This window comes from Wasmannia auropunctata, unplaced genomic scaffold, assembly GCF_000956235.1.
Source record: "Wasmannia auropunctata unplaced genomic scaffold, wasmannia.A_1.0 LD336076.1, whole genome shotgun sequence".
NCBI lineage: Eukaryota > Metazoa > Arthropoda > Insecta > Hymenoptera > Formicidae > Wasmannia > Wasmannia auropunctata.
In genome coordinates this window covers 4,559,026-4,569,468 of record NW_012026814.1, presented here as the reverse complement: position 1 = coordinate 4,569,468, position 10,443 = coordinate 4,559,026, and the positions used below count along the sequence as shown (strand labels likewise).

At 34.6% G+C, this 10,443-nt stretch overlaps 1 protein-coding gene across 1 annotated transcript in view; it reads right to left on the bottom strand.

Moving 5' to 3' along the window:
- The window catches only part of LOC105449505, a 71,198-nt gene extending 61,952 nt beyond the window's left edge, over positions 1 to 9,246 (bottom strand). The window contains exons 1-7 of the mRNA XM_011688761.1: positions 9,171 to 9,246; positions 8,876 to 9,089; positions 8,757 to 8,803; positions 8,458 to 8,674; positions 3,315 to 3,425; positions 3,066 to 3,196; positions 2,269 to 2,330 (exon numbers count right to left, since the gene is read on the bottom strand). Of these exons, the coding sequence (XP_011687063.1) occupies positions 2,269 to 2,330; positions 3,066 to 3,196; positions 3,315 to 3,425; positions 8,458 to 8,674; positions 8,757 to 8,803; positions 8,876 to 9,089; positions 9,171 to 9,246 (858 nt within the window). The remainder of the gene's footprint in view (positions 1 to 2,268; positions 2,331 to 3,065; positions 3,197 to 3,314; positions 3,426 to 8,457; positions 8,675 to 8,756; positions 8,804 to 8,875; positions 9,090 to 9,170) is intronic.
- Positions 9,247 to 10,443: the final 1,197 nt, after the last annotated feature.

Sequence of the window (10,443 nt, the reverse complement as noted above, 5' to 3'; positions counted from 1 at the left end):
CAGACGTGTGCTCTTCCGATCTTTATTTCTGTTAATATCTTTCCGATGCTCATTAATTCTGGTTGACAATTTTCTTCCCGTTTGTCCTACATAACTTGCATCGCAGTTCGCACATTCTATCTTGTAGACAACATTTCTTTTGAGTTCTTTAGGTTTCTGTAACTTGTTTTAACATTTTTTTGTCATCTATTACTTTCTTATAGCTGCAACGGCGAAACATTTCCCTGAGTGTATAGTGCTATCGCTTTTTCTTTGTTCTTAATTAATACTTACTTGATTTAAATCGCCGTTATCCGCCTGTATCCTCTTTACACTTCAACGGATTGGTTGCTATAACTGTTAGTAAACTGTATGTCTCTGCCTGTTTGTACGCTTTCTGCTTGTATTTAAAAGTTTTCCCCACTTCTCTCCCAACTAGAGACGAGACGAGACGAAATTTCTGCGATCTCAATCTCATTCTCGAAAAATCTTGAAATATGTATATTGATCTTGGATTTTCGAGAATCTCGAACATATGATCTTGATCTTGATCTCGAATCTCGACGAAATCTTAACGAGGTTTTGGCGAATACAAAAATTAGTTCAAAAAATGCATAACTAGTTTTATTTATAAGTATAAATAAACGTATTAAAATTTTATAGAAAAGTATGTATATTGTATATTACTGTATATTAGGTGTTCATACCTTAACTTGCAGTAGAAGTTTCGGGAAAAGAGAAGTGCCGACAAGGAAAAATTGCGATTGTTTTTAGAACTATTGGTTCTTACACACGAATTTGTCATGCACGACGCGCGATATCTAAAGATACTTTACCGATGTTTTCAATCTAAAAATGTGCATTATTGAGTATCGCGTGTCGTGTATGACGAACTTCGCGCTGTACAGAAGCCATAACTTCTTGTGTATTTTCACCATGGAACTACGCAGGGTAAAAATAAAACATTTTATAATACCTCTATCAATAATAATCCTTCATGTCTGTAGCAATGCATTTCGTTGTTGTATGCAGCAGTCACGTCATATAGTGTCATCAGATCGGTGAAATAATAAAATATTTTGTGGACATCTCAATGAGATCTTAATGAGAATTTTAAATAATCTTGATATCGTCGAGATCTTGATGTAGTGAATCTCGATATTGATCTCGAATATTATAAGTAATCCCGATCTCGAATCTCGTCTCGATTTCGAGACGAGATCGAGATTTATCTCGTCTCGTGCGCACCTGTACACTTAATTATATTTGTAATGCTTATATAATTTTTAGTCGTATTATTAGATATCTTAGATTTTTTTGGTAGATTCATCTTAAATGACCGAAAATAACTACTATTTTTATTTTTTCACATCTAATTGTAAAATAAATAGTTTTCTTTTTTGTTACTTTTGAGTTGTTTTTTTTTATCAATTTAAACTGTTAAAAAACTGTTTTAGTAGTATTTGTCAAACATTTATTTATTTTAGTAAAATAAAAAGGTTCATGTTTTTTAAATATTTTATTAAACCATCAGGGCAATCAGGGAATAATTATCATGATATTTCTTGACATGCTATTAATACATATCTTTACTGTCCGTTGCATCTATAACTGATGATTCCAAGCATGAATTACTTTCTCAATAAGCCGATTTTTTGTAATGATTATTTCTTTTTTTCACTTTTCTCTTCATCAAACCCGACACATTCTACCGAATTCATATTTCATGTATCCATTTTACTGACAACTATTTTCTTTACTTACTTTTATTTGAGTTGAGTAATCTCTGATCTTTGCGTGATTATTCTCATAACTTTCTAACTTTTATTGCTTTTACATATCTTAAAAGAATGACATTTTTTTTCGGAATTTATTTTTTTAATCAGTACACTGGAGGCACCCCTGCAAAGAGCAGGATGAAATTCCTGTCCCATACATGAGTCCCGCGTTGAAGAACGCATGAAACGCGAAAACGCAAAAGTTGAACGTATGTAAATGAGTTCGTGTTAAAATGCGTCCACCGGCCTAAGTAGAGACTGGAAAGTTACAAGAAAACGAGAAAGAAATTTCCCTGTCGCTTATGAACGACAATGAGATTCCGTCCAATTTGAAGCTCGCTTGAAACGATCAATAAACGAGAAACTGAATTCCCGAAAGAAGAATTTTGTCCGTAAATCTTTGTGCCGCTCTCTACATAAAAATTATTTTAATGCATTTTTTTATTTTTTAATTAAATCACTTACATATATTTATTGTACATTTATTTATAATAGTGAAAGATTTACTTACTCTAAAAGAAATCGCTTGAGTTACCTCTTCCCTACGGTCTCTTTTACTTCTTTCTTCTAATACTTGAAGAGTCAGAATAAGTTTAATTTTAACATTTGTATAAAATATTTGGAATTTTAAATATTTTTTAAATAATATATGCGATTAACACTTACCTCGTCTTAATTCTTTCATGTTTTATTTAATTCTTCTGTGTTCTATTTCGCGAGTGTTCTAATACTGCTGCTGCTGTTTCGTTGAGACCAAATTCTAACGACGTAGTTGGACGAAAATGATCCATATTTGAATACAAAGAAATCGCGAATGATCACTGATTGTATCAGACGTTTTTCCGTGCTAACGAACAGAAATAACGTGATACGAATTCTTTTTTTCCTTAATTTGACTGTTATTGTTATTATTGTTGAATTCGCTGAAGATGATCGGTTGCGATTAAAAGAAAAAAAAATTTCTATAAACTTAATGCGATTATTCTGCCAGTCTCCTCATCAATCTTGTGATTAATATAAGCAATGATGTATTTTTTGTAAAAGAATAATTCTTTTCTCAGACGAGGCCCTTTTTTTTAAATTTTAAAATGCATTAAATGCACGTTCTCGATTGCTGTATCGCGATCGCAACACTTCTCGACTTACGGACAAATTATGTCTGTAATTATAATAAATATAATGGTATAAATATATAATGGTTAATATTTAATTGTTCTGTAAAAATAATTTTTTTGCTATTTTCTTACAAAATTTTCTTGTTAGTAAAATAGTGAGAACAATAAAGTAAGAAATTTTAAGAATACTTACGTTTCCAAAGCTGATTTCGCACTTGACAATAATTCAATGATTCCAATGTTGGTATATGTGATACCTTCGTCAGTTTCTCTTTTATATTGTACGATGTTTGCAACACTTCTCGACTTACGGACAAATTATGTCTGTAATTATAATAAAATATAATGGTTAATATTTAATTGTTCTGTAAAAATAATTTTTTGGTTATTTTCTTAGTAAAATAGTGAGAACAATAAAGTAGGATATTTTAAGAATACTTACGTTTCCGAAGCTAATTTCGCACTTGACAATAATTCAATGATTCCAATGTTGGTATGTGGTACTTTCGTCAGTTTTTCTTTTATATTGTACGATGTTTGCAACACTTCTCGACTTACGGACAAATTATGTATGCAATTATAATAAAATATAATGGTTAATATTTAATTGTTGTGAAATATTTTGGAAAATTTACTCAGTGCTAAAACACGTAATATCCTGCTCTGTCAGTTTACGTAGTCTGACTAATATGACATTTTTCTGGCATGTGGCCGCGCAATAAGAATTAAATATGTATACGTGTTCCGAATCTGCGTGATTCTTCCCGAATCACTGAATGTATGTGCCCCGTGTACAAAGGATCCCCATCTCCCCCTACTTACACCTAGGCTGCGTTCCGTTTGGTGCTTACAGCTGCTTACAGCGCTCACAAAATCATTTCCTCCTTGTTGTTTATCAAATATTGAACAAAGACAAATGATGCTTATAAACGCTGTAACCGCCAAAAGGAACGCAGCCCTAGTTAAAGCCTCGACAGAGCTTTCTAGTAAAGTTTTCAAAAAATTATTTAAAACTTTGTAAAGTTATTTGTTGCAAATTGCATATTATCGAATTGTTTTCTATAAATTGACTTGTTGCTATGTGCGGCACTAAATATATTTTTTTATTTCAGCTAATTAATTTTATAAAGGAAAATGTTAAACTGATGGACATAGAGTGGCACAAAGGTACTCATTAAAAGTATCTGCCAATTTTGTATTTTATTATATGGCAATATAGTCATAATGATATTAGCGTATTCCCGAAGACGCAATACTAATAATGTAGGATAACTCATTAGTTTTATATCCAGGAATCCATTATACGTGCTTAAGCATATGTGTAAAATGGAATTAGTGAATTTATATATTATAATTTGCACTCTGACGTTTACGAACACTATTCACAGCGTTTTTTGATAACGATTGTTCGTATTTTTGGTTTAAAAAATATATACGCAACAAAATGATAAAATATTCTGCTCGATATAATAAAAACGTAAAAATAATTAGGCCAAAGACGAGCAAATAAATCTAATGGATGTTCGATAATTATTTATTCATGCAATGTATCGCGATACTAGTTTCAGCCTAACTACGCCTTTTTCAATCGCATTAATTTGAACATACAAAAAAAAAATAAATAAATTAATTAACATATATTATAAAATATTACGCACTCAGTCAATAATTAAATAATTAAAAAATAAATAAACGCTGTCGGTGGATCCCACATGATAGATAAAATTATACATATGTAAGTCAAGCGCACGCAGTCAATAAGGTATCAACGGAAGTTCTTGTGTGACATTAAATCCATATCGGGACTTAGGTGAAAAAAATATATAATTATAAAATAATTATAGCTGTTTACTTTCTCATTAAGCGATTTTTGTATTTCGCCTGTTTCTCTTTTCTTGTTTATTTTTCCTGTTGTACGAATGCTCGATTTCTGACGCTCCATTCTTAAATTTTTAAAATGAGACTCACTTTGTTGTTAAATAAACTTTCGATAATTTGACATAAAGACATGAATTCTGTTTTTTTTTGTTTATTAATAAGAGAAGATGTTTGGGATAATATACAACGTTTAATGATAACTCCCGTTGTATAAAATTATTTTCCCTCTTTGCGATATTAGATATTTGGTGATGAAGGACGAACGATAGAATTTTTTTACAAGGAGTTCTCACGGGAAATGCAGCGACCTTTAAAATGGGAATGGCGCGGCGGACGGAAAGCCAGACCTGAAACAATTGTCGCGTGTGCAACCTTTGACTGTAATCCAGATTATGCTAATCGAACGCAATCTGCATACACACGTGCGCACCCCGGTATTTACGTTAGTAATTTCATCGCTTTCTGCGATCAGCCGTTTGTGAGAAATGCGTTTATGCGCACGCTCTTTTCTCGCTCTTCTCTATTTTTGTGTGCACGCGTCTTAACCCTCTTGGATGGCGATCAATTGTTGTTTATCATAAAAGAAGAAATTCGAAATTTTCTGTGATTCCGGTGAAATCATTTTATTATAAAAAATGATAAAACCGAGTTTGAAATTGCATTTAGATATATAATATTAAGAGAATTCCATCGATTTAAATTATATTATTATTCTTTATCGTACGTATGTATAATAATCGAGTGAAAGGGAGTTATTTTGAGCTGAGGGAGAATTATGCGACCCCGTCCACTTCCCCCGATCGATTTTCCCCCGCGGCTTCGACTTTCGAAGACTTCTCGACGAGCGTCCGGAATTTCGGTGGTAACGATCTCACGAACTCGTCGAGGGTGGACGGGCATGCAACAAGTGCTCGGAAGAGGAGGCGAAACGCGGTTAAAAGTGAGGAAGGAGGGTGGCGGTAACAAGAGTCGGAGGGCAAGGGCGGGCACAGGGCGGCGAAGTGACGAACTTGACACGAAAGCGGCCGTTCAACGAACCACGCGAGTGTACCCTAATGTGACGAGAGGTCACCCGGAATATTCCCAGCAGGCACACCGTCGAGTCGCATCTGATTAAAGGTACCTTTTCATGCTGGCGCTCGACGTTCATTTTTAGCATCAAAACAGATCACATAATCAAAATTGATTCTTGGTATTCGTCAATTTTGATCATGTGATCTGTTTTGATGCTAAAAATGAGCGTCGAGCATCAGCATAAAATAGCACCTTTAAAGTGCCGCATTTGATGCCGTTTCAGGTTGCTTACATGACTGAAACTGAACGAGCACACGTTGTATTTATAAGGCCGTTCACTATGAATATATTTGTGACAAGTGAGATGAGAGCATCTTGCAAACTTCTGGCGTATATCACACTGATATTCCGATTCTCCACTGGCAAATGTGTTGAATTATGAATACGTAAATTGTCTTTAAATCTGTTGACATAACAAATATCACGTAGCGTTTAAATCCACATAATTCTATCACTGATAAATATCATTTAATATATGGCGATATTACATCAATATTAAAATTTCTCACTTTACGTAATATCACAATTAAATTGCTAAAGACAATCTAATAAATTCGTAGAGCATCTAGTATTTTCACGGGATTTAATAGATGCTATATGTTTGAGTGGGAATTAATGTCGAGAAGGGACCAGGAGCAGGAGGAGCCAGGTAGCCGAGTCGTGAATTCGAGATGAGCGAGGTCCTTTGATTTTTTCACAAGTTTTAATTCTGACAAATTACAACCACGCTAATTACAATGACCGTAATGTGAATAGTAGATATAACAGTTGCGGGTGGTGATCTAATATTTCGCGTAATGTCGCGGCAGTGAGAAGTGCTGGAAATCTCGGGCGAACTCAACGCGGTAGAGAGCGGCAGACGATAGCGACCCGAGACACTTGCAAGGTCTGAGCTGCGCGGGAAAAAGCCTTCTTTTGATCAGATCGAAAACTTTGCTACACAACACCAAATATGGAAATGTTTGCAAGTTATTTTTTTCCAAGTTGTTTTTCTCGCATTCGGTGCTCTGCCGCCCCCACCGATCACTGCTCGCACGCGCCCCGCATGTGTCGATTATGTTCCGTGCATGCACAGCGCGGGCAAAGGCGCGCGCGAATCGTCCCTCCTCGGCACTTTGAACACTATACGAGAATCGATTTATTAGATTGCCTTTGGCAATTTAATTGTGATATTACGAACTATTCGGTTTGTAGCTACATTGAAAGTCCGACGATTTGCGGGGCGCGGTTTATTTGAACCAAAAGTTGTAAGATTCATACAATGGAAAATTATTGAGCACCAAGATCCGCTTTGATCCGTTATCTCATATTAATTATTTATATTAGGTTAATTGGGGATAATTACCTAAAGCATTTTCCGCAATGGTCACACACATATTCCTTATTTTCAACATATTCCTTATGTTTACGTTGTATATGACGCTATCTCAAATAATAAGTCCTAAAGAATGATTCAATATAGAATTCAAGAAAAAGATTAAAATAAAAAATATATTCAACCCAATCGTAAATCTTGCATGCGGAATGATCGAATTTGATCGTGGCGTGCGTTACATAATTGATTGATAAATTATTTCTAACAATAAGTTACAAATCTTATTTTATCCAAAATTTTTGTTAAAATAATATTTAAATATCTTTCTTCTTTTTTTTTTAATTAATAATTTTATGTTGAATTTTTCTGTTTTCCACAAAATAAAGTTGTACGATATTTCGTGATTTATTTCTCTATATTTTCTGATCTCTATTAAGCTGGACATCTCTCCCTCTCCCCAAATAGTAAAATTGTAATATTGTTTTATTTGGATAGTAAATGTCTTGTAGATTATTTTGATATTATAAAGAATTAATTTGATACGATATATTACAATTTGCTATTAGGTCTTTTAAAAAAATGAAAAGCAACGTACTTAATTTGTTCGTACGAAAAAATTTCTGCCATATTGTTTTTTCTTCTACTTCCAACTTTCACTTTATTTAAAAACAGAAAAATATTTAATTGAATAAAAATTTCTTTGCCTGAAAGAGAAAAAAAATTACGTATGTACGAGTACATATATTGCAATACATTTTAATGGCCGAGCTCGGAGAAATTTAGAAATTATGTTATTAATTTTTAAGAATTCTAATCTTATTAATAGTCCCATACTATTGTTGCGCTCGCGGACGTTAGTACGCGCACTCCGACTTGACGCACGAGACACGCGTTCGAAAGAACATAAAAAAAAAAAATGCGAACATAGCTTTACAGAAAGAACAGATTAAATATCGTAAATGCACCGGGAGCACGTCCAAACGGTTTTGACAGCCCCGCGATAACTTCAATTTCTCCGTTGTTGATTCCCGTAGCAACGACTCGTCGACGGGAATATTCATTACTCTCTCTCTCGTAACCAACGTCAGCGGACGGCGGTTTAAGATCCACGATGCTCGAAGCAACCCATACAGCACAGAAGTTTGCAGTAAAGTTGCAACATTGCAATGCATATTGCAATGCTTTAAAAACATTGTTAAAATATAGATTTGCAACATTATTTTAATAATGTTGCAATAATTCTCGATTGTATATTATTAGTTCTTTATTCATAACAGAAAATTAATAATAGAAGAACATTCATAAAATATATGATTACCTAGTGCCTCTTTCTGAAGTAGTCGCATCTAATATCGCTTTCGGTAATAGTGGCACCTCCTCAGCTTCATAAATTATATTTTCCACTGGAAGGATGTTCACGGTACTTTGTACCGCAGGTTTAGCAGCAGTTTTGGTGATCATCTTCGCGAATGAATTCAAATCTTTTGTAGGCAGATTTAATTCGTTAACAGTCTCTTTTACACGCACTTCTGGAACTAAAAATTTAAATTTATCCAAAACTCTGCATTAATATTAACATGAATATTTAACGAATCTTTTATCTAAATATAGACATACCATGTTCATGTTGCACATCTTTATCGGGTTCCTCCTTATCTACATTCCTAGAGTTGTCGAGGAAATTATTAAACATGTTACGTAATTTAGTGCTCCGTCGCTTAGCGTGCGAAGGTTACCTGAACAGATTTATCGCCGGTATGATTTTTCTCTGGTGGTGTATTGACGGTCTATGTCTCAGCGTCACGAAGCTCGCGAATTTCATTGCCGCGTCCACGTTGTCGTCTTCCACGCTACCTTCTACGCTATTTCTTTTCATCTTCGCGAATGAACTCAAATCTTTCGTAGGCAGATTTAATTCGTTAACAGTCTCTTTTACACGCACTTCTGAAACTAAAAATTTAAATTTATCCAAAACTCTGCATTAATATTAACATGAATATTTAACGAATCTCTATCTAAATATAGACATACCATGTTCATGTTGCACATCTTTATCGGGTTCCTCCTTATCTACATTCCTAGAGTTGTCGAGGAAATCATCAAACATGATGCATAATTTAGTACTCCGTCGCTTAGCGTGCGAAGGTTGCCTGAATAGATTTATCGCCGGTATGATCCTTCTCTGGTGGTGTATTGACGGTCTGACGGTCCATGTTGCACATCTTTATCGAGTACCTCCTTATCTACATTCCTAGAGTTGAGGAAATTATCAAACATGTTGCGTAATTTAAACACTATCTTTGCTTTTCTTTTCCCAGGTGCTAGGATGGGAGTTTTCATTGGTTGTTGCAATTGAGGTGGTTCAAATATTGGTCTTGCAGTCATCTCTGGCGGAATTGCCTCTTTATTCGATCGTTTGTTCTTGTAATTCAATTACTGTGGTATATGTATACCACAATGTATATTCAAATTATGTATGTGAAATGTATATACATTTAATGTTGTGTGATGTATATACATAAGAAATACATTAATGCATATACATATTATATTTTATAATGTATATTCAAATCATGTATATGAAATGTATGTACATTTTACATACAGAATATTATTTTCACATAATGGAGAAAAAATGCACATACATAGAATGTCCGATGTTATATGGGTACATGCTCGCGTGACGAGGAGGAACAACGCGTCTTCGCTCGGATGGTAGGATGGTCGCGTTGAGATTTCTTTCCGTCCGAGTCCTCGCGTTCTGAAAACTTTTAACGCGAAGTAATATTTTCTACGCCTCGGCTCGGGACTTCCAAGCCTTGATTGCGCGAACGATGTAGAAAACTTGCAGATGATAACATACATGCATACATACATACATACATTCTCATTCAGGCTGCTTCACATGATTGTGTCGACATTTCAATACATATGAATTTCCTTCTTTTTTTAACCGTCCGTAGCATTTCTTTGATTTTCTTTTACAGCAAAAAAAGAGATTTGGGTTTCTAAAATCCGCATGGTACATATAGTTGTCGTATATAAATAGTTTTGAACCACGTTTTTTCCCTGGTATCATCTCCATCTGGATCTCAGAGACTATGACTTGAACGTATGCCTCGCTACATGTTCGCGTTACGAATTGGAACAGCGTGGCTTCGCTCGGATGGTAGGATGGTCGCGTTGAGATTTCTTTCCGTCCGAGTCCTCGCGTTCTGAAAACTTTTAACGCGAAGTAATATTTTCTACGCCTCGGCTCGGGACTTCCAAGCCTTGATTGCGCGAACGATGTAGAAAACTTGCA